Here is a 25,317-nt window from a genome sequence, read left to right on the forward strand (position 1 = left end):
TTATACTTGTACAGAAGGTTATTGAAGACTATTTTTGATATTCCTATGACTCTTAACATCTAGCAGTTATAGATATGGAGGGCAAGTTGGGTTTCAGATGTGAACCCAGAGCAGGGCTAAATGCTGTATCTGGCTGGAGCATACCAAGTCCTTCTCCAACTTTTCCTCTGCCCCTGGACTGGTAAATTGTAGGATTTCTCAGGAGAAAAAACAGAGGCAAAGAGGTAGAAGCAAGAGAAAAGCTTCTATAAGCACACACACATTTATTGATCCATCACCATGTTTTGAAACCAATGTATGCACATTACTACCAACAGCAGTTCCTGCTGCCATCCCAGCACTAACTGGCCTGACCATAGTGTGTCTAGGGCACGCATAAAATTCCTTGTCCCAACAACTTAAGCATAAGTGGCTAAAAGTATCTACCAAAATTACAGTTTAGTTCATGTTTAGTAAGCAATTTCAAACCAATTAAACTAGTGGCATCATGTAGTAGAGTGGGAGCTTTTGTATGGGCCCCGAACTGCTAGCTGTATGCATGTTCGTAAGTGAGAGGTTTCCAATTCTCTGAAGTGGAAACATCTGACCAAGGTGCATGACTGTGAACTGGTCTTGGCCTGCTACAGAAACCTGGAGGGAGGGGAGAAGCTATCCATAACTTATTGTTTTATTATTATTATTATTATTATTAATAAAAAAGCGCTCAGGGGACACTTATGTTAACTTCACCAATCAGTGCAAACACTCTTTAAGGCATCAGTATTTAACTAATCTGTTTTGGTGACAGCAGTGTTGAAGGCTGCACTCTTTAAGAGTTAAAAGTTTTATGTTAACTTTATCTTTTCATGTCAGCACCTAGCAACCCTTCTAGGCAATATTAACTTGTTCAGCCAATATATTTATTATAAATTTCAATACTAAGTTCACAAAAATAGTTCTGTGGGAAATGCATTGGTTACTGCCTTCCAGTACAAAAAAATCCATACAGTTTCTAGGCTAAAATGTTTATTTAGCCTTCAGGTAGGACTAAGTCTCTTCCCCCACCCCATTTCTTCCTCCTCCTTACTATTAAAGAAAGGGAGCACTACTAAAACTCAGAGGGCTAGAACTATTTTCAGTAAATAAGGGAATCATTTCATTAAGCAGAAAAGCTTTACATTGCTGCTCCAGAGACCTGAGGAAAAGAAACAAGTATATTTTATTTTCTGCAATCATAACTACTAATTAAAGTGGCCCCCTCCACCCCCTCAGAACACATCTATAAACTTGCTGAGGTTCCAAGTTTATTTTTAAAGTTGAAAATGGATTTTTATTTCTACTAAATCACTTTCCAAGTTCTCTAACATTGCCTAGTTGAGTTGTCATCCTTGTGTATACTCACAGCAGTCAAAAGGCAGCTAGCAGTTCACTAAAAATCAAACTGCATGTACACAGCCATAGACTACTGACATACCCACTTCTTGATTAGCCTTTGTTTTAACAGAAAAATGTTGGAAGCATGCCATTTTACTTGTAATACGAGTACTCTCTTATTAGTCCTGGGTCCAGGTTTGTATCATGTTGCCAAATTATTGCCTGTGGCTGACCAACTGCTGTTGTTTTTCCAGTTTATAACATCTACTTCAAATCTAGGTGTACATGATACCCAAATGAAATAGCAAATGATAGCCCTTCTGTGTTGGAGGACTTTATTTCTTCTTGAAGTAGTCATTTTGGCTTATTGTTTTGTGATTCAAGGGGTGGAGCACTCTACTACAGCAGCAGTCTTTATACAAGAACATATCCTGGGACTTGTTCCTGGTGATGACAGCTGTAGCACTGTAGAGGCAGCACTGGGGAGAGGGGCCTGATTAAAGTCATTTGAAACTAATTATTGAAACTTGCACATGTTTTCTCTCTGTATAAGCTCATGCATATTCTTCCCAAAATTGGATACAGGTACCATTCCCTAGTCACTGACATCAGTAAGAAGTTCAGAATGGGAAAAAGCTAGTCAGCCAAAAGCTAATTTTAAGAACCAATAAAATGGGGCAGGGGCAGTGTTTGGATGGGTTTTTACACTCCAGCCAAAAAGGAATAGACATTTGCAACTCATGCTTTCATTACCCAATTCTAGTGTACATGTCTCTATTTAAATGTACACAGAAATACAAAGGCCTCATGCTTTTAGCTTCAACTTTTATTCCTCCTATGCATTAAGGGATGGGGGGGAGGGGAGGGAGTCTTTTTTGAAGTATGCCACTCCATTCCCCTTCTGCCCAATCTTTTGTTCTATTTTGTTTCTTTCCCTGTATTCCCAAAGGCTGTCCATGGCACCTGTGCCACAAGCTGGCCAGCCCTGCATTAATGCATACTTGGGAGGGGACATCTGTGCATACATGCACCAGCTACACTAATTCCCTCCTTTGGAATGCCATTCTGCATACCAAGAGCCACAACTAATTCTGTTCTGTGTTGGTAGGTAGAGGGCTCTACTCAGTGAGGAGACTGCTTCAGGGAATGAAACTACTAAACCTTTCATAAGTTAGTGTCCAGGAAGCTGGTCATGATTCAGCCTTACAAGTTGTTTGGTCATCTTGTATCAGGGCAAGTTAAATGGTTGGTCAGGCATGGCACTAGTTCATATGCAACTTAATGACTTGTATTTTTTTTAATTTACTTAGGAAAGACACAGGTCTAATCCAAAATCAAAAGTGATTTTTCCATCCTATTGGACTACTATTGTTTTGATCCACACTCCCTAAAGAATTTTATTCTAAAGGGAAACGCATATACAGATCTTCTGTTGTGCTTCAATGTGAAATTCAATGTATTGTTTATGCAGTGTATACATAAATATGTATATGTTGCTTACATGGTGACATAGGATTTAACTGGCATTACATTGTCATCAGACCTGCTACTACTTCCTTGTTGACAGTGCTGTAATTGACAGACTCTTCTCTTTTGTCCAATAACTCAATTGTATCTAAATTTTTTTAATTCTTCCTCTATCACATCTCTAAAATGTGGCTTTTTCTATGACCCCATAGTTAAATTGTCTTCCTAGCTTCATAAACATAAAATGGCCCAGTAAAGTCTATTAAAAATAAAGCTGTTGAAATAAATAGTCTTTGACTTCAACATATGGAGCCTATTCAGCAGAATTTGATTGAGTTCAAACATACTCAGCCTCAAAACCCTCTTCAGCATTCTCCCTCTACGGTTATATATGTATATTGTAATTGTATTCTCACCTAGCTCTTTCCCTCATATCTTTGTGGAGATATCCATTCTTAAGATTATACCTTAAGGCAAGCCTTATGGAAGTATCTGTTAGTGACTAGGTAAACTAGTACAGATTGCAGATTTAGTTTAAAACCACAGTCTATTTAGAATGATAGTCATAGACTTTTTATTGTCTTAGCTTAGTTCTAATGGTCTTCAGCCTCCCCTCCCTACTACTACTACACTTGCTTGTTGTGAATTGCTTAATGTGTAACCTCCTAGAGTAAGTCTTGTTTTCTTATCTGACAGAGTACCTAAGGCACTATGATCCTGCCTACAAGACTGGGGGGGCAGGGGGAAATGGGACAACTTTGAACACCAGGGTAACAGAATTTAAAGAGTGAGAAAATACAGTCTTTTTAAATAGTATTCCTGTCATATTAGTGAATTAGCACAAGAAAAATATTAAAATGACTAGTATTGTTTTGTGGCTGAACACAAGTAAGGTCCTTTTAGATTTCCTTTTAAAAACCTGGATTATTCTTTTAGAAGGTATCAAAATTTGCAGTTGCTGTTCATTTACCCTTTAGAACACTAGCCAGCTATTGCTAAGTTGAAAGTAGGAAAAAATCATAATCATTTCCTGGCTGCTACAGACTTATCCTGACTTTCCCTATTTTTCTTCTTGATTATGAATCTGATATAATTAGGCTAGGAGTTGGGTCAGTTGTGGTGGAGATGCCAGGGACAGAAACAGCTGGGATAAGGTAGGTGGGATTAAAAGAGCATAATGACAAATCCAAGTGAGCATTTGAGGAGGTTTTTTTTGTTAGTCTCTGTTTTTTAAACCAAACTACTCATCTTCCATAAGTCAGTTTGTACTTGAATCAATATTCTATCTGCCATCTTCCAAATTATGTTGATTAGTAGGAGAAATGTGTTGCATTTGTAACCATTATAAAAGCAGCTTTTACTCACTTTCCCTCCCAATACATAAGCATAGTACACATCACAAACAAAAGGACACTTTGTATATTGTCTGCAGCAAATACCTACACTGTAGGACAGTTAAAATTTGCAGATGCTTAGGTAATAGCACTAGTGCTAAACTAGTATTTAAATACTCTTATCCAAATATTCTATTTAAAAAAAAAAAGTAGGGATATAAATTTAGAACTTCCATACATTTCTGAGAAATTTTACACAAATGCACAAAATTAGAGGGCTTTATACATAACATAATTCACTTCAGACAATTAGTTCCCTGCTGCATCCATACAGGAAGATTCAGAAGCTGTCTTTCCGTAAAGTGTTTTACTTACTATAAAAACATGTAAAACTATACAGACTGATAACTAGAAAATAATATAGTAATAATATTCTTAGAAGATTGTATCACCTTATTAGTTTTGCAATTATTATTGATCAGCTACTGGTGGGGGGGGAGCAAACACGATTGGTTTGGTTTAAAGGACAGATTTATGTTCAGTCTATGTATTACTCACACTTAATACTTCTGTCTTTGGAAGAAAAGATGGCAATATTCTCAACACCAGAAAAAATACTACTTGAATTTTCATTCTAAAAATAAAAATCAAATACTTGCATACATAAAAGGCAGAGAAAGGCAAGTCATTACTATAATTCTGTTCTAAATCAGGGATTTTTGGTCTTCGTCAAACTATTTGTATAAACACAAGTTATAACATTTGGGAAGTGAAGGGAGCTTTACAAGTTACAAGAATGCAACACACATTAAAAGGGGGGAAAAAGTGTTACTACAGAGAAACTGACCAGGAAAAAATTAAATTTCACTATTTGAGTTTACAGCCCTGGCAATGAACTTAGTAGCATAATTATAAACCCATGTGAAGTATATATTATGAACATGACTGCCATATCAGCTATAACTTTGTTATTCACAAATAATTAACCATCTATCCCAAAAATTATAAGTCAATTAGAGTCTTAATTTCATTAATTTTGGTTTGTTTCACTTCACTAGCAGTAGGCTTTTTAGTTGCAAAGGCTCCTGCAGCCAGTTTCCTCTTCTTGTTTTGGATGCTCAGCATATTTTCTTCCACTGAATTCTTCACAACAAACTGAAATAAATTGAAACAACAGTTGAACACAGAAATTAAAAACAAATTAGAAGCCCACTGCCAAAATGGAATCAGGACACTCATTTAGATGCCCGAGTACAGGATTAGAAATAAAACATTGCATTCTTACTTTGAAGAACAAGGTAAAGCTAAAAGAAAAAAACCTCAAGTGCTGCACACATTCTTAGCTTTTTGGGGGAGGGAGGGAATCATTTTTCATAGATTGTGATTTGTGTCCATTTTTGATTGTTGGGGGGAAAAAAAAATCTTTTTGCTGCTGATAGCAGCAGAGGATCTGCCTCCAATGGTCCTAAATAAGATCTTCATAGCTGACTTTGGAAAGAGACTTTGGCTGCTAAAGAACAGATCAGCAGGAAGGAAAATAAGTGACATGTGGAAGGGCACTGCCTTTTCTGCCAAAGAATAAACAACATTAGTGGCTGGACTAGGCATCAACATTAGTGTTATTTACACCCAGCATATCCTGTGCCTAAAACTAGTATGTTAGTTATGAAAAACCCATATTCAATTTTACATTTCATTATGTACCCAAAAACAGAGGGCAACATATTTTTAAGCATTTAAAAAAAAATAGGCAAATTATGTGAAATACTCTTAAATGAAAGTCATTAAGCAAAAGCCCCATATACTTCTATATCATAATCATAAAATTGTTCAGATGCAAGATTTTCCAGCTCACCTTGGTGATAATAACAGCTTGCTTCTGGCCAAGTCTGTGACATCTGTCAAAACACTGGTCTTCTGCTGCAGGATTCCAAGCCTATAAAAGACACACAATCAAGCTAGGCCTTGTCCCAAACAAGCGGTTTACAATTTGATTTTCCAGTCTAGCACGACATATTTGAACTCAGTAAAAGTCATGTTATCATGCCAGTAACAGACTATTAAGAAAATGTAATTGAGGTTTTGAACTAAAAAAAACCCCAAAAAACAAAAACAAAAAACCACAAGCCACCACACACACCAGTTACTGCCAGTAACTATGAGGAAAATTCCTTTGTACATTCGCCTCTACAGGATGTAGCCTCCCACTTCCCAAGCCATCAGGTTACAGAACTGCCTTGAAAAGCCATGTTTAGTGTGGGTCCATTAAGAAACCTTATAGATAGGGGAATATCACCACCTTAGTATAAGGATATGGACATCTCTGCCTTCCTATCTGCCGAGTCCCAAACATTAAGAGGAAGATGAGCTGTACGTATAAACATGCAGAAGCAATTAAAAACAAAGATAACCAAGAATTACAACTCTTTGTTTATCAAAGTGTTTTCTTACTGGTGCCATGATGATGGTGAGCAAAGAGTTCTTCACTTAAAAAGGGACTGATGCCCGGTTCACCCAAACAAATGAAAAAAGTATGCACCCAATTCTAAGTTGCTGAGAATTGTCCAAAACATGTTACCAATTGTATATTAGCTTTTAATTGAAGTGTTCCTTCAATTTTTAGATGTTCAGTTATTTAAAATGAGATGATGTTTTTCATATTAACTTAGGGATAAAGTGCCTGGTAATGGAATCATTTTAACCTCTCCTCCTATCAGTAACCTTTTGGATTTTTCTAGAAAGTTTGTTTTTTTACAAAGAAAACAAAAAATTAATCTCTTGCCATTGAAAGTAAGAAAGCAAATGTCCTTGAGTGGCAGATGTCTCCTGGAAAGGAACACAGAGAGGATACTCCAATATGGCTGAAAATCTGAGAATGCCTAAGCATGGAGCTGGGATGGGACTTGTAACTTTGTCCTTATTACAATATTTACTTGAGAGGTGTGTGTGTGTGTGTGTTAGAGGCTGATAAGGTGAGCCACTCCACTTAGAACATAATTTAGGTCCAGTTAGGGCAGGGGTTCCCAAGTGGGGAAAAATGCATTTATTCTGCTCTTAAGGAAGCTAGGATCTTGTAGGAAGAGAGAAATGGGAACATGACTACAACAAACAGATACTGCTGCTGTGTGGATGTTTAGGGAGGCTAAAATAAGTCTTAAGACTCCAAGTACAAAACATTTTCTGGAACTACTAGATGAAGCAACTCTTTTTCCGGTGGTCTAAGTGATGTACCTTTTACTTACAACATTTCAGGGTATAGCCCTTCCTAAATTTTAAGAGGATATCTAACAGTTTTCAAAGAATAGAAATATTAGTCAATGAGTTATTCCTCATGTTGCAAGATGGAGCATCTCTGGATGCTTCAAGACAGGATGTCTAGGGACAAGAACAAGAGATATAACAATTCCTTTCACAACAGTAGCTCTGGTGATCAATGTTGCACAGCTTATATCAAGATGATTGGGTTGGACAGAGGAGTCATACCAATTAGGACCCTGAGTTCAAGCAAAGAAAGGAAAGAATAGAGACCACTGTTCAAACAGATACTTAGCTGAAAAGTACTGCACTTTAAAAGAGCACAAAGAGATATTGGCATTCAGTGTTTTGATCTGATGTGAAGTGCTCTATTGGAGGGCGACCTGACCTACAAGCATTCTGGCCATCCAACCTCCTTGCTGACGAAGGTGAAGAGCTACTAGGTGGATTTAGTTCTGAATGTACCATATTCAATTTTTTCTTCCCCTATTGATAATGACTGGGAATATACTACTCCCAGCTTGTTAAAGAAGTACCTGTAACTGTTGTGTTGTTTGCAAGCACACGTACTTTATAAACAAAACCGCCCAAGGAATAAAAAGCTTTGAAGACCTCCCATACTATCCAGAGCTCCAGCACGTCAATATGGAATTTTGTTCTCAGCGTAGCTGGAGGTCTAGAAAATATACACCCCAACCCAGATTGCAAACATTACTGGCAACTGTAGCAGCACAAATAGGTCTCCCTTTCTTAGAAGCAGGGTGGGAAGACCCATTCCTGTTCTCTCACCAACAACGCTTTTTAGTCCAATAAAGAAGGGAGGGTTAATCTACTTTGAAGAGTTTGCACAGGAGGTGTGTAGTTACCCACTATCCAGTGCTGTAAAAGTCTTACGTTCAGATGAACAAAGGCTGACGTATAGTTTAATAAAGGCATCAGACCTAGTATTTTCAGAAAAACTTGAGCAAAACCATACTGCTTGTTTCAAAGCTGTCTGGCAACTCTTGGCTTTTGAAAATTACCTTTTCTCTGAAGGAATATTTTTGCATGGATAGAGTCCAGGAAAAAAAAACTTCAAGAAAAAATGGTCCTTTGTACAAGCTGAAACAATACCTCCTATCCTTGGATTGTTAATCCAAGTGGGGAGAGGCTGTGTATGTACCAGGTCACTGAAGAGAGATTCACAGACCTCTGGCATCAGGGAACCGTGGGGAGAAGACAACAGCGAAGGTCCCTTCTAGGTTAGAGGGTACCAAAGAAGACAGGAATTGCGTTTTCTTTTTTCCCCCCTTTTGCTCATACTCTTCTGGAATGGAGGTTGGCTTCTGCTCATCTGAATGGGAATCTGCAAAAACTTGTAGTGCCATGACAGTAATATTGGTAACCAGAGAATAGATTCAAGGCCAACATCAGGGGTAGCGATGCCAAACAGAAGGAGCAGCTGCCAAAGAGGGTGCTTCCTGCACTGTTGCCAAGGCTGAGGCCTTAAAATAGATTATGCTGGTTTTCAGCACTAGTCTTAAATTTAGCTGGTGCTGTGCCAAAACTCTGTTCACAGTAAAAATCAGAGAGGCTTTCAGTCTTTAGCTCATGAAACTAAAGTGTACTCCTTACATAGAATAGGAGTATGACAATACTATCCGTCTGCTGACTCTCAGCAGATGCTACTTTTCAAGGCAATTCCACAGCTCAACACAAGGGGGACTGTATTTAAAAGAAAAAGAGGCTTGGCTCTAGGCAAGAAAAGTGGTAGCCATGCAATATTCTCATGACAGATATTAACACCTTTCCTGACGGGGCGCTCAGGAATTTTTACTGCATCCTATAAGCTAAATCGATTTCATAAAATGCTTTCCTGCCTCGAGATGAGAAATTATTCTTTTCTCTGGAGGATGTGGATCCTTAAACTGTCATAGAGGAAAATAAGTAAAGTGGCAACCTTACTACGCTTCTCCCCAGGTATCTATTGGTGTTACTGATTCTCAGAGGACCTCATTTCTACTTCTCCCTAAAATCCTGAAGGGGTTGTAATTAGTTTTGGCTAGACTATTACATACCGGATCCATTAGGAACACTCGTGAAGCTGCAGTCAAGTTTAGTCCAACCCCACCAGCTTTTAGTGATAACAGCATTATGGTTGGAGATCCTGCTTGGCTGCTTTGGAAGCACTGAATTGCTTCTACCCGTTTTTTCTGGGGCATGGACCCATCCAAACGAGTAAAAACAAAGCCAGACTCTCTGCAGAAGACAAGGGGGGGGAGGGGGATTACCAAGATGATGATGATGATGATTATTATTATTATTATAATAAAAAGACAAATAAATCATTTTAACATCCTGACCTCAGCTTGTCATTTTTTTTAATTTAAACTATTTGTTTGAATGGTTATACATGCTTCAGGATCTCTCTCGCACACAGTTCGGGCTTCATACTGCTGTACAAAAATACTTTAACTAAAACTGTTCTTTTAATATTCTAAAAGACAAAAGGTGTGTTTTACCATTTTTATTCTAAAGAAAGTTAAAATGTTTAAACTACTTAAAACATACTCCAAATATTTTAACCTAGCAGCCCACTCACTGTACCCAAAATCATAAATCATTCTCCTTACCTCAGCGGTGTTTCTATTAAAGACAGGAAAGTTGTAAATTGAGAAACAATCAGACACTTAACCACTGGATTCTCCTTCCTTAGTTCTATCAAAGCATGCATTAAAGCATTTATCTGAAAACCAAAATGAAGACTTATGCAGTAGGATGATGGCTTATTAGATTCCATTCTTGTAGCTAATCTGAAAACCCTTGGGCTTCAGCACCGTGCTCTCTGAGAAATCAATATACTGAATTAGCCTTTGAACAGACTAGTTCCAAACAAAAATTGTTTTTACTAGAAGAACTGATAAGACAAAAATAAGGGCTGGTCACTTTTCATGTTGACATTGTGGCTCCCAAAGAGGCAGGTCATGTTTGAGGAACAAGAGCCTCTTGTTCAGGTGTCAAAAGCCTTCTTATAGCCAAGAAACAGGCAAAGGAGACCAGGATTACAGAGCAAGAGAAATGGAAAGGGAGGAGAAAACATAGAAAAGGAATAAACAAGAGTAATCTCACCTTGCAAAGGACAACTATATTAGTTTTTAGGCTTCTGTAACAGTATAGAGATATTTTTTGAGGCTAAATATATACTGATGTTTCAGAGCAGGGGTTTTCAACCTTTTTGGGTCAGTGTACCCACAGCAGCCAGAAGCGGGGGGGCTGGGAAGGGGGGCAGGAAAGGGGCCGTGGCCAATTGTGGAGCAGCAGCAGCCACCGCATACAACCTTCCCCCACCCCATGTCTGGCCAGGCGGGCAGTGCCTGCAAGGGATGAAATTCTTCTAAATTATTAAGAAATTAATAAGATTTTATTTACATTTCTTCCAAAAGATGGGGAGGAGAAAAAAAAACATGCTCTTCTACTAAAAAATATTTTAATCTAGTTTAACACCACTGCTGGGTTATAACAATTTTTTTTTTTCTCTTTACTGCAGTTCAGGATCGCTGTGGGATTTTCTGGTTCTACTTGTACTGAAATGGCTTGATGTATGCCTTGTAAATTCAAACTTAAAACAGAATATTTTGATATATTTTGCTAAATGTCACTATACTTTTGAACTGGGTATCCATTCCCGATCACTTTTCTTCACGCTCTCGAAGTCTGACTCCTCCGGAGGACATTCTATCAAATGCTCTAGTCGAAGTTCGTTCCTACAAAGAGGGCATTTAGCATTTGGCTGTAAAACAAAAATGAAACTTAAGTGTTTGTAAAAGTATCTTAACACTACGGGTCATATTTGGAGTTGATTTTTCTACTGAAAAATAACATTAATCACTCAGGAGTAGTTCAAAGGTAACATCATGAATGACAGCCAATCAAGCTATATTATATTCCCACTCATGCCAGTTTACATACATAATTAATTGTGAGGAATCTTCCAAACCACAACTGACTGTCAATGCAAAAAGAAGAGACTTGTATTATTAAAGCAAGGAGATTCAACCTCCAGCCTGTGGGCCAAATGCAGCCCATGGAGCCTTGGCATCCAGTTCACAGGGTTCCCCACAGGTCTGGAAATTTGGTGGTAGGGGAGCAGTAACAAGTAATACTGCCAGTGTCAGCCCTCCCCAGCTGTCAAATTCCCAAGCCCTATGGGGCCAAATCAGGGCTAAGCCACACCCCCAGCCCTGAACAACTAGATCAAGACTTGGCCACAATCCCATTCCCCCTCTGTGCCTAGCTATATCAGGGCCCGGGGCCTGACGCCCCACAACCCTTCCTCCCTGCCTGCCCCGTGTGGCACCATCCCTTGCATTTCTTTTTTATTTTGTACTAAAATACTTATGCTTTAAAACAACCTATACTTGTTTTGTTTTTTGGGTTTGTTTTTTTTTATACACACCAGGTTAATTATGCATCCTCAGTCAGGTCTTCTTACAAAGGAAGGGAAAAGAAAAAACACATTCTTCATTTTAAAAATAAGGTCAATAGCAGAAAAATAAAGTATTTATTTTTAAAAATCCCAAGATGGTTCTTGTTTCTATCTGGGACTATTTTCTCTTTACAATTCATTATTTACATTTCATTTCAAAACAGGCAGAGCTCCACCAAAATCTGCCTTATGTTTAGATTTTCAGACAGTGCCTACAATTTTTACTAGGTACAAATAGTTACACACAGACTTTGGTGCCAATGATTGTTCACATTAAAATAGAAGCTTGTTTAAGGCCAAGAGAAGAACTTGTTAAATAATTTAATGAGGCTAGATGAAGTTACACAGGCTAGCTCCACTAAGTAGTAAAATTGTGTGAATGAAAAAGGGCAAGAGTTTTAGAGTATGCCTATTTTTTTTATTTGTCTGCAGGGCAGTAGCTCTAACACAGATAGCTTGAGTATCAGAAGCAGTCTAGCCAAGGCAGCATGGAAGTTCAGAATGGTCTACACTACAGAACCTGCCTGAGAAGATGGATAAAAATGTGTTGCCTAACACATCATGCCGAGCTCGTAACTAAGTTAAAGGCAGCTCAAGTGTGTCCACCTTTTACTGCAGTAACAGCTATGACTTCAAGGTAGATAGACCTGTAGTTTACCACATCTCAAAAAAGAGGGGCCTTTTTACAAAAGAACCTCTAACAGAAGACTTCACAAGTGTAGAAAAATACTTCCCTATTCAAATGCATCTTGACTACTGTGGTAAGAAACAAAAGTGTGTCCATGTAATCAAGAGAGTTTGGCATGTCTGTTAATCAGTAGCTAAGAGAAAAGTGTGAAGGATTATTTCAAAGGCAATTACAAAAAACAGAAAACACAAAAAAACTTTCACTGCCTTATTTATCATCCCATATACCTCCACCTAATGTAAAGGAACAACAACAACAACAAAATAATAGTTTCACAGATACCAACCTAGAAAAGAAAGCTTCATAGTGAAATGGTTTAAGACGATTAGTGCTGACCACTGGTGACAGACTAGACTGAACCCTCGTTTAATACGAGTGCATTTGGAACTTGTGTTGAGCAATACTATACTAAGGCCTCCCATCTAAATGTGCAGGCAAAGGCACAACTGGATCTTATGTGGGATCGACACAATTGCACCTCTGGCCATGCTACACATCAGATTCAATCGTGCCATATTGCCAGTCCAGGGGGAGCCCTATTCTGAGCTCCCCCTGCACTGGCAAGAAGCAGGCTCCGATGGCTGGGAGCCCAGTGAGGAACAACCCAGACTGGGAGCTCCATCAGTCGTGAGGCCCTTGGCCACAGCTAGGCGCAATGCATACCCTGAACGGAAAGCCCTGTCAATTGAGGGGCTTTTGGTCCCGTCTACATGAGGCGCAGCTGGGGCCGAGAGCCCTGTGTGAGGTCAGGTTTTCACTCCTCAAACCTAACCCTGGGGATCATAGCAGCTGCAATTACCAAGGTTTGGAAATTTCATGCTAGGCAAGGCATACCCCTGTCAGTTGACAGGGCTCCATCACAGGAGAAACCCTGCTGTAGTATGCAAATTAAAGCTCAGTAGCAACCTGCTATATAGTTATTGCACTTTTTTTAGGTCTAACTTTACAGCTGGTTGGAGCTTTTTATCATGTGATAACTACTTTGCATGTGCAGCTGGTCCTAAGGTAATTATGTAATACATGTAACATGTAGAGGATGCTTAAAGGGCTGCATGCTGTAGGGCAGCATTTTCCAAAATTTCAATACCCAGGACACGCTTTCTTCTGGATTAAAATTGCTGGCACACTTCACTCTCATACCTGAAAAGGCGTGTTTTGGGTTTTTTTCCTTTTTTTCCCAAAACACATAACATATTCCATTCCCCTGCCAAAGACAATCGTACCAGTGCCGAGATGTACTGTTATTAAAAAAAACAAAATGCAAAAAAACAAACAAACAAAAATCCCTTTTGAATTTCATGGCACCCCAGCTGAAAATCAGAGATGGATTTGAATTCAGAAGAGATATGGGAGAGGAGCCCTGAGGCTGAAAGAACTGAGAAACATTGATCTAGCTCAGGGGCAGGCAGTTATTTTGGGCAAAGGGCCGCTTACCCAGTTTTGGCAGGCTGTCGAAGGCTGCATGGGTAGCCCTGCCCCTTGACAGGTGCCCCACCCCCTGGTCACCATCTTGGGACCAATGTCCCAGGGCCAGCACTGGTGGGTCCCAAAGCGGGGCGCAGGCTAGCAGGGGTTCATGGAGCTGGGCTGGGCTGCACCACCAGGGAGGGGGGGGGAGATGACCCAGCTCCATAGAGCCCCTGCCAGATGGGACCCTGCACTCTTGCCACCCTGCTCTGGGCCCCAGTGGCACTGGTGCAGGCCCCGTGCTCCCACTAGCTCCCTGCCCACTCACACCCAGTGCCCCCCAGCCCCGCGGTACAGGCAGCAGGCAGCACACAGCCCCAACCCCCTGCTTGCCATCAGAGAAGAAGCTGGTGCTGAGTGCAGGGAAAAGCGGCCCCTTGCCCACCCCATGACTAATGCTCCCTGCTGCAGGCGCTCGCAGCCCACACAGGGCTGTCTGGAACAGGCACAGGCAGCCCCAGGAGCCGCTCTTCCCCACACTCGGCACCAACTTGTAACCCAGCCCCGCTGCAGCCTGGCAGTGGGGTCGGGTTACAAGGTGGTGCTGAGCACAGGGGTTGGGGAAAAGCAGTCCCTCGCCTGCCCCATGCCCGGTGCCCCACACTGCAGCCGTTCACAGTCCGCCTGGGGTTGCCTGTGCCTGCTCCAGACAGTCAGTGCAGGCTGCGAGCGCCTGCAGCAGGGAACACTGGCCATGGGGTGGGCGAGGGCCCGCTTTTCTCCGTGCAGGGAAGGAGCCCAGGGAAAAGCTGAGCACGGAGGGAAAAGTGGCCCCTTCCCGGCCCCATGGCCGGCACTCCCTGCTGCAGCTGCTCACAGCCCACACAGGGCTGTCTGGAGCAGGCACGTGCAGCCCCACATGGGCTGCGAGCATCTGCAACACAGGGCACGGACCACAGGGCAGGGAAGGCCCCCCCCGTGCTCCTTCCCTGCCCGGGCCCCCCCACTTACCTGCAGTTCCAGCACTGGGCAGCCACATGCTCCCAGGACAGAAGCCCTGGCTGGGGCTTCCAGCTGGGGGGGCGGGGCCAGGCAGGCCCTGCTGTTGTTGGAGCCCGTCAGGCTTCCCCTGGGTCCTTGCCCTTGGTTCCTGTCATTCTTTACAGGAACCAAGGGCAGAGAAATATTAATTTTCTACAATTTTTAGGGGCCCCACAGGCCGGATAGAATGGCCTAATGGGCCAGATCCGGCCTGCGGGCCGTATTTCCGCCCCCCGATCTAGCTAGTGCCAACCAGGGAAAGTGGGGACAGAACACCACCCCTCTCCCCTTTCCCGATCCCTGGTCTGTACCTCAGGGAGCAAGCGTAGCCCCCACAGCCAGGATTGCTCCTGCAGGGTCTCTCATGCTGGTGACCGTCCCCACAATCCCTCCTGTTGGTTCCAGGAGCATGGGAGGAGTGGAGGACACAAGCCAGACTGTAAAACACAGCTCCACCTGTGCATCAGTCCCTCCGCCCATTCGCAGCCAAGTGAACTGCTGGGGGGGGGGGGATGGATGGACAGCCCAGAGGCTGCCTCAGGCAGGAGGGAGGAACAACAGCAGCAGCAGTCCACACAGAAACAGCTTTAGGCACTGTTGGAGTAGCTGTGGCAGATGCAGGGTGCCAGATGAGGGGGGATGGCATTTTCCTCTCCACAGAGGGATTTCACAGCACACTTCCAGCACTCTCGCACCTTAGTGTGCCACAGCACACTCTTTGGGAATCACTGCTTTAGAGGTATTACAGTTTGTTCAGGACTTCAATGAATTTCAGAGGGCAGAGAGCAAAAACAGGAGTCCTTGGATGAAAGCCAATCAGGCACAATTACCATTGCACTGCAACTAGAGACAGGGTTTCACAACTGTAACTGACTTCTCTGTGGACCCAGGCATGCTGCAAGATGGGGGAGGAGCAGCAAGCCTGCTAGTGACCAATGTGAGGGTATATCTATGCTGATATATATGGTCGATCCCAAGCATCTTGTGCTTTGTGGTCTTCAAATAAAGCCCTCCTAGGAATTTGTATAGATCTGCTTATCTATCATACTATGTTCTAATTAGACTGTACAGACCCCAAATCGGTGTAAGAGGGCTAGATACCAGCTACAGAAATTTGTGGAATTGTTGCTGGTCAACTTTGTGTTGGTGGTATGCATTGCCCTAACAAAGTTCCAACCACAAACTGCAGGATGAGAGACAGAGAGGTACAACCACGTATTGTGGTAGGGATAAGCTGCTGCCAGAAGTAAGGCACAGAGGTTTTCAGTGTAGACGGCTGTTCAGCATAGCTTTGAGCACAGCCTTAAAAATCAGCCTTAATTAGCAGTATAATCATACTGCACAAGTGGTAAGGTCAGTAAATGTTCCCAGTGTTTAGGAAGGAGGCACAAAGAAGTAGTTCCTTTGCAACCCACTTGTTCATTTACAAATTGTTGCCTCTTTGAAGATGAAGCTTGCTTTTGCCTGTTTTTGGACCTCAAATCTCCAAGATCAAGAAGTTCCAGTTCTTTGCAACATCATGTACCCATAAGAACAATCAGAATTTTCCAATGCACAGTAGAAGAGATGCTTGGTATGAGTCCCACTTCCTTCCTGGGGAAGAGGTCTCTCTAGAGAGATCTTGAATTTCAGGGTTTCCCACACCAATTCTAGCCCTGCCTTTTGTGGAACTTATCTCCTGTAAAGGCCTTCTCCGCAGACTTATCAAAATAGTCAAAAAACTCCTGATCAGCTTTTCTGTATTGGAACTGACTCTTCAGTGCTCGGGTAGAGGAACCTGATCTCCCAGCATGACTGAGCTCTGAGCCTTGTACCCTGGCAATGCAAGTGCTGGCTGGCTGCAAACCAGCAAGGCCTAATACGCCCTCAGAAGAGTATTTAAATGCTGCCTCATACGTGGAACAACAATTTAAATTTAATCTCATTTCCAGGACAGTGCCATCATGCCTGACAGGGACAGAAGAGTCCTGTAGGGAAAGTGCTGCAGCGATGGATCCAGGAGGTAAATCCACAAACCTATTGGATCCCAATTCAAGGAAGGATGAGAAAAAAAAAAAAGTTAATAATAGGTCAGTATTGCAAGAAAATGAATAAACATTAAAAGTTAAAAAACACAGGGGTTGGAGAAACTATACAACCAAATTATTTACCACTGGAATAAAAAATCTAGTGGTTTAAAATCAAAAGGTAGGGCTTAGTTCTGGAGCTTCAAGCAACAACAACGCTGTACCTTTGAACCAGGAGAGAAATTGCGTTTAAATTCAGAAGTCAGCTTCTGATTCAGCTGGGGGGGTGGAGGGGTTTGTTGTTTTGTTTTGTTTTTTTACCATACAGCTAGAGACAAGCTGACCAAACGCATGAACAAAAAGCATTCGCATGCTATGCTGACAATCAGTTCCCAGCATAGCCCTGTATATTTACAACAGCAAAGTGCTAGATGCCATCACATTCATTCCAAAGATGAAAAAAGAAAGAGCGAGGGAAACCAGGAAGAGCACGGAAATAAAAGTGAACAATGAATGGAGAAATCTGCATTAGAAGTACTCGCAAGGCTCCAAGTAAAAAAGTTCAAAGGATGTTGTGCACACACTTAATTCAGAGGTTTTTGACTGTATGAAGCCAAAGCCTACTGCAGTACTGTTTAGATTCATAAATATAAAGCATCTGTCAAACTACTTATGATTTGTTACCTGTGTTTTAGTGCAGTTAAGATGTGGAATGAAGCCAGCCAGCTGTTTCAAAATTCTATGTTGTACTAGAACCAGACCACCAAAAGCTTATTAGTCAAATAGTTAAATGTAATTAGAAAATAACTAACCTGTTCACTTTGGATGACTTCACATATACACGGTTTACAAAACACATGTGCACAATGTGTTATCACAGGAAAGGTGAGAGAATCCAAGCAAACTGCACATTCTTCATCTGATCCAGAGCTCAGAACCAGCTTCATTTTATTTACTAGTTTCTCACGCAATTCTTCAGGAGTATTATTTACTAAATATATACAAAAAGCAACAGCTTATGTTATACCCATCATAAATCAGCATGGTTCCACTAATACCAACATTATTAATTTATATCACACAGAGATCTAGCCCATCATTTATAGAAATCATCTGAATTTGGCAAAAAGCATGAATAAGAATTGTTTCACTATTTAAAAAAACATTGCTGCAATACTCTATTTGACTTATTCAGACTAAACTAAGGGACCTTGACTAAATGCACACGTTCAATACTAAGGTGAAAAAACTCTCTTTGGGCACACCTACATGAGTTGTTTACTATGCAGTAGACTAATTAGTTGTGTAGTAAACACTGTGCATCTACCCATGTGCCCCTATTAAGCTGAAGTAAATTAAATCCACAGCAGAACAGTATCTGTAAATACTAGAGGTGCACTGATAAAGATGTTTTGGGCCAACACTGATGGCCAATTATTAACAAATCATAATCAGACAATACGATCCGATTGCCGATATGTAGCCCAGCAGGTTGGAGAGCAGCATCTGGCTGGTAAGTCTGTGGGGGAAAGGGGCATGGAGGGGCAGAAAGAGGCTCCCACCAGTGAGGGAGAGAGTGGGAATAGGGATGGGGCAGGGTTAGACACTGCCCAGCCAAGGCAGGGTGTGAGATGGAGCCACAGGCATTTTATCTGGGAGGCACCAGGGGGAAGGAGCCTCCCGCCACTGCGCGCACCTCGGGGGAGGCATGGTGATCTATACGCAGGGCGAGGGCTGCGCTCGAGGAGGGCAGGAAGCAGCAGGGAGGCTACATCAAAATTCTGGGGTGGCTGACTGCCCACCCCGTCTACAACCCTGGCTCAATGCCCCCCGCCTCCGCCAGGAAGTGCCCAGTGCCACCCCTGGCTCCAAGCACACAGCCCACCCTTGCCCTCACCCTGTGCACAGATCTAGGGGGACATATGATCCTCATTCTTCCCCCAAGGTGTGGACAGTGGCTGGTGCCACCCCCTACCCCACCCATGCCCCCTGGACAAGTTATTCGTGGCTCCGTTCCCACCTTGCCTCATCCCAACTGGTCAGCGCCTGCCCCAGCCCCACTCTCTCCCTCACCATGGGGGCCTCAATCTGCCCCCCCATACCCCTTTCCCCCCACAGACTTACCAGCTGAATGCTGCTCTCCAAGCTGCCGGGCTGCATTCCCAGCTGCATGCACAGACATGGCATTTACCAGGGACATTATCAGCCACATCAGCTGAAAAAAGCTGATTGCCAATTACATCAATTTTCCTTTTATCAGTGCCAATACAATATGGACCGATATATCGGTGTACCTCTAGTAAATACTAGTTCTTGTAAATACAAGAACTATCTTATTGTCAAGTCTTTACACCACAGCAGTGCACATGTAGATCCTGCCCCAGCTGGCTAGGGCACAAGGGTGCTTCACTGTGAGGGCTGCCTGTCAGCTAGTCCTGCACTGCAGCACCCTCATGCCCCCAGATCCCCTGCTAGCCAGTACTGCTCCATCCATTGCATGCTTTCCAACTGAAAGTTGCTTCCAAATTTATCACAATCTGACTTCTCCAGATAGTATTTTTAGAAAAAGATTTAGCCACGTTTTAAAGTACTCTCCTGCAATTTTTTTAATGCATTTTTAATTTTTGCTTTGTTTCCAGAAACTCACATTTCATATCCACATTAATGAAATCTAAAGGGTAACAATAACTTTTGGGATTTTAAAACTGAGAATCAGGAGTTTCAGAAAATGTAACTGGACTACAACATGAAGTCAACTGTGCTGCTGAGATCCAACAGTTCTCTTCTGTTTTCTGAAGCTGAAGTGGTCACATCTATCTAGAAGAACTCCTGAAAGGAGCGACCACCACCTTATAATTCTTATATGGAGGTACCTGTGCCCTCTGAAAACACTAACAATTTACAGGGATGTCCCTATATCCCATTTAATCTCCTGGCTTCACTTTGATTCTGAAGCTAAGAACAGCCTACCTACAAATCATTACAAAAAATCTGCCCAGATAAAGGCCTCTATCTGGGTTGGTTATCCGAGATCAGCAAAAGTACTGTACTGTCAGAACCAGATGCAAGAATATGGGTTCCTCATTTTTCCTATGCATTTACTCATAGAAATACGAAGTATTTCTTATGCCTCTTATACATTTACTTCTCAGACACATTCAGATGCTACTTGTAAGCTGACAGATGCAAAGCATTAGGAGCTGAATATGGCAAGAAAGGAGAACAAAGAAAGGAGTGCATCGAATGCTCCGAGATGGGTACTCCCAGCTGCAAAGAATATGAACTAGGAAGAGGCCAGAACTTATCTGAAATTTCCAGTACGTAGAGTATATTAACAAAGCCATTTAAACTATTCTTTCACCCATACTATATTAGATAAAATGAACCACAGGAAAATCTGAGTCTTAACACTTATGTCCTTGGGTATGGAACTAAAATACTGCTGTTTTTAGAACTATAAGCCAAGTATATTTACTCACCACCTGTACCACTGAAAGAAGATGCGTTTGTACAAAGGTGAGGATGACAACACAGCTGTCTCAGTCTCAATAAGACACCAAGGACATCTGCATAATGTGCCAGAACAGTTCCTTCACTGAAATATCTGAAGAACAATTGTAATATTAGAATATGAAAATATTAAAACCAAGATTAACACATAGCCTCAGTGGGTCAGGTTCAGCAATTCTGCTAGCCATTCTTCCTATCAATCAAATCAGTGGTTTGCCCTTTCAACATCTAGGTTACACTTTTGTTTTTGGTATGTACAAAAAACAGAGTAGGTTATGTAACTACTTATACCAGGAGTCAGGAACCTGCAGCTTATGGGCCTGCAAAAAAGTTAGATCTGGTCTGAGAAGATCTAACCTGGCCTAGGGTGAAACAGGGAATCAGGCAAGACAGCTGCTCTGAGCTGCCTATCACCTACTGCATCCCTCTCAATACCTGACTTACCTTGCCACCTCATGCCTGTGCTTACTCTTGCTGCCCAGGGGCTGTGTATCTGCAGCAATGGTAAGTGCAGGCAATGTGGGCGCTCTAAAGGGCAAAGACTTGTATCCCACGGCAGAGAACTGGGATGCAAGCTTCAGCCTGCAGCAGCAAAAACTTACCAACCCTTACTAAAGACTCTTCTATCGAGTCACACCTCAAGCTTTCATGAAATTCAGTTACACCTTGCATTTGACTCAAAGAAACAAAGGATTCTCAGCTATTAAAACTTGTTGTAGCGTACATTTGTTAACAGCTATGTGAAGCTGTAGCCATCTGATTTACACTGGACTTTTCTTTATTCAGTTATACTAATACAACTTCACTGGAGTAATTGAGATTGAACAAGATGATTCGGGGCAGTTAGCTAATACGAATTACAGGACAAAAGCCTCAAGCAGTGCTAAGAGGCAGGAAAGTGTACCAATGTTTCATAGTTTCTTGATGTTCTCTTTTTAATAAAATTGTGAAACAGTATTAAGAATGAAAATGCTTAATGCAAAACCTTCTGGATTGTCTAAAACATTAAAAGACTCTGCATATGCATGTGCTTGCTATAAATATTAAAGCAGGAAGCCTAACAACTTACTCGCCAGTTGATAAGAAAAAAAAGTAACTATTTCCCAAATCTCATTTGAGATTGAGTTATTTTTTCCCCTGATACAGGACATGAAATATGACCTGTAGCTTGCTCTACTGAAACAAGTATGAATAAAGAATCCATCCTATTTCAGACATACACTATTACAGCTGGTGGGTTTCAGAAGTTTGACATTATGGCCTCACCCACACATGCAGGGACATATGCTTGTTGCACCACAAATAGTAGTGCCACAAATGTGTAAAAGGTTCCCAGTTCCCCACACACTGTGCAGGACCAACCAGGCTGCAGTGACAGGCGGCTCCCTTACCTGCAATTCCTGGGCCCTGGGTTAGGGGTGGGAGGGGAGGCAGAGTCAGACCTGACCTCAGATGGGGGCGAGGCCTGGCAACAAGGCCCCGACCCACTCCTGGGACTCCTCCACACTCCCACTGGTGTCACACAGGAGCTGGGGGACCTGTTGCTCCAGCGTTGCCTCGGGCCTGGCTGTAGCAGCAGGTCTTGGCTGTGGCACAAGTCCCTCCTCACCATCACTCCCAGTATGGCTGGACAACAGTGCTGTTGTAGGCCTGGAGAAGGTCCCGGCCTCTGGGGACTCCAGCTGGGTCACAGGTCTGGCTGATGCAGGCTCCACTCCTCCCATGGTGATGCAGGAGAAGTAGGGGGTGGGGGGAGGGGGTCCATGGCTGTAGGACCAATGATTCTGGCCAGCTCCTCAAAGTGAGGCAGGGTGGATTGCCCTGCCACCAAGCACTGGCTGGCATTGCACACAACAAAGTTGCCTGCACAATGCCTTGGCCTTGCTCCTGCACTGTTGCCATATTTTGGCATGCCTCCGTTGGACCATCTGTGTAGCAATCGCCTCGTAAATATGCTTGTTCCAGTGTCCCTGGGCGAGCTGCTGCAGTGTAGCCTCCTGGCCGCAAATGGCCAGGAGGTCAGTAACTTCCACAGGCCACCAGCTGGGTCCCTGGTGCAAGCACACTCCTGTGGCTGGGTCCCCCACTCCTGTATCACCACAATCACTCAGGCTGCCTGAAGTGGACTCTGGTGCCTCCTGCAGATCAATGGTGCCTGCAGCTGTGGCCTGGGTGGCCCCTTCACAGAGGTTCTGGGGCTGCTAGCCAGGGCCCAGGCCTCAGTGGCCAGGCTTCTGGAGCAGTGACATGGCTGCCCCCCCCATGCCCAACTCCAAAGGTAATCCAGCTGGCCCTAGATGCCTGTGTGGGGCCAGGACAGGCTCTGGATGCGTTGCAGGCTCAGGCCCAGCTGCTAGCCCTGCCACGCTTCTGGTTGCTCCCTGCATGCTACACAGCAAGCTGGAGCAGTAGGGGCACAAATAAGCCAATAGAAAGGCCTAGTCAGCATCCAGAGCATTGCTCTGGAGGACTAGGCCTCCATTTGTACTAGTGCATGCTATTTTGATGCACTTTGTGCCACTTTTTTTTTTTTTTTTTTTTTTTTGCTACCAGGAAATCCTGATAGCAAATTTTGCCCCCACACTCCAAATTAGCAATGCACCAAACACTTCAATGCTCAACACATGCAGTTTGGGGTGCCACAAACCACACATGCCTACATGTGTGGACATGGCCATGTAAGTCTTCAGTATAACAGACTGTATAGTTACTGATGATTATTATTATTAGACTCTAAGAGTGTCTCATTTCTATTTACCTGCTAATAGCAAGTTTGCCCTCATTCTTCACAGCCTGATAGATTTGTCTCTCTTCCTCTGTAAGTGTAACATGCTGAATAAATACTTTACGTTCTGGCAACTCCAAAACTGGCTTCCCTTTAATTTTGCTCATTTTAGTTCTTCTAAGAGTAATATTTTTAATTAGGGACTGTAAACGCCTAGAAAGACATAAATGAACCAGTTTAACAGGTTACCAAAATGTTGGCTTAGTTTACCAAAAAAGTAAAGAAAAAACAAACAAATCTCCTACACAAAAACCAACTACTATTACTAAATGAAGCAAATTATTTGCAATTTATACATGAAGCATAAAGAAATTAAACCCCAGTTTAATGATCATACTTATCTGAAGCATACTATGAACTCTCCATACCTAAGCCCCCCTTGATCTCCCATCATAACAGGGCGCTGAATTGTTCTATGCCACCACTCTCGATCAGCAAATGGTTTCAGTTTTAGAAAGGAGAGAAGTGACCACAAATCCTTTAAGGAATTCTGGATAGGAGTGCCTTAAAAAAATAAATAAATAAAATTAAAAAAAATTGTAATACTGAAAATGTAATATGCCAAATACATAAGTTAGGTTCAAAGCTAAAACAGCTCTCTCCCCTCAACCCAGATTGTGATTTTTTTTTTTCAAATTAATTCATGTTTTGGATCTGTGACATTGAAAGAAAGCTGATGCTCCTACAAACCAATTATCATTACACTAGCATGCACTTGTATGGACGAGTCTTACTACAGCTAATTCAATGCATATTTGACTTCAATGGAAGGATACAAGAGGTTGACAAAAGATCTTAACCCACACAAAAATGGGACAACACACGCATCAGCCAGAGAAATCGCATCCAAAATAAATAAGTAAATAAATAAAGCATTAGCAGAAAAAAAAGCCTGAGGACGTCCATCTGTTTTCTTAAGTTTGTTTAGTCTATTAAAAATTAAGTTTTAAAAGCACTAACTGCTATTAGGAAAGGCTTTTAAACATTGAAACCACTGAAACTGGCTCGCTTAACATTTACTGAAAAAAGTCTTTGACAGCCATACACTTGGACAAAGCTATGTCTGCACATTAAAAAGAAGAAAAGAAAAAAAGAAATGATGGTTTCAGATACGATTCTAGTCTGCTCATAGGCTGGAGTTTGGATTTAAAATGACATTGGCCTAAGGCAGGGGTTTTCAACCTTTTTTTAATAAGTGTACCCCTGGCAGCTGGACGCACAGCCAAGAGAGGTGGGGGAAGGGGTGGCATGCAGCTGGGTGCAGAGCAGTAGCAGCACCGGGTGGTGGCTGGTGCATGGTGGTGGGTGGCGTGTGAGCTTCCCCCCCAACCCGTGAGGCCCACAGAGGGACACCGCTGCCCTCACCCACCCACCCCCGGCCCTGCTCCTGGAAGGCGGTGGCGGCGTGGGATGGTGGCACTCCATCCCTGCCCGCACATACCCCCTAGGGCCTTCCCAAGTACCCCTGGATGACAACCCCTGGCCTAAGGCTAGGGCTTTTAGACTAGTGTATTTAATGTTCCTGCCAGAACCTAGAAAACCCAGAGGTTTATGGCTAGCAGGCCTTACTTTTCTGCTCAGGATCATACAGATCACCAAATCTGGGATCAGGAAGAATTTTTCCCCTAAATCAGACTGGCATAGGCTGCAGGTTTCTATCTTCTTCTGCAGTATGAAGCATAGTCCTTTGCCTAGGATCTTCAGATCAGGGCACTAACAGTACCTACATTTCCCTGGCTTTTAATTATGGCATATTATACCATATTCTTTGTGTTTCTAGTATAGCACCCTGGACTTCTGTATGAGGGCATGAAGTGATGATTTTAGGGAATTCTTTGAGTTAATAACTACTGGTAAACAGGGGACTGTACCTGAAGACCCATAAGGCCCTTTCCAGTTCTATGTTCCTAAGGCAAAAAGCGTTTAGAAGGCTATAACTTGTTTAGTTTTTTAAATCATCTTTTTTCTATATGAAATATTGTAAGACACACAAAACATGATTGTGA

At 42.4% G+C, this 25,317-nt stretch overlaps 1 protein-coding gene across 2 annotated transcripts in view; it reads right to left on the reverse strand.

Annotated features, from left to right (window-relative positions):
• Positions 1-4,221: 4,221 nt before the first annotated feature.
• The window catches only part of HLTF (helicase like transcription factor), a 42,570-nt gene continuing 21,474 nt past the window's right edge, over positions 4,222-25,317 (reverse strand). The window contains exons 17-25 of one of the 2 annotated variants that reach the window (XM_014602825.3): positions 23,680-23,815; positions 23,285-23,464; positions 20,496-20,620; positions 17,829-18,007; positions 11,053-11,178; positions 10,022-10,134; positions 9,467-9,647; positions 6,010-6,090; positions 4,222-5,309 (exon numbers count right to left, since the gene is read on the reverse strand). In XM_014602825.3, coding sequence (XP_014458311.1) covers positions 5,157-5,309; positions 6,010-6,090; positions 9,467-9,647; positions 10,022-10,134; positions 11,053-11,178; positions 17,829-18,007; positions 20,496-20,620; positions 23,285-23,464; positions 23,680-23,815 — 1,274 coding nt within the window. In that variant the 3' untranslated portion in view covers positions 4,222-5,156. Of the gene's footprint in view, positions 5,310-6,009; positions 6,091-9,466; positions 9,648-10,021; positions 10,135-11,052; positions 11,179-11,921; positions 17,027-17,828; positions 18,008-20,495; positions 20,621-23,284; positions 23,465-23,679; positions 23,816-25,317 lie in introns of those variants that run through there. The other variant, XM_059731019.1, reaches the window with a different exon arrangement.

Source organism: Alligator mississippiensis, chromosome 7 (genome assembly GCF_030867095.1).
Source record: "Alligator mississippiensis isolate rAllMis1 chromosome 7, rAllMis1, whole genome shotgun sequence".
Taxonomy (NCBI): domain Eukaryota; kingdom Metazoa; phylum Chordata; order Crocodylia; family Alligatoridae; genus Alligator; species Alligator mississippiensis.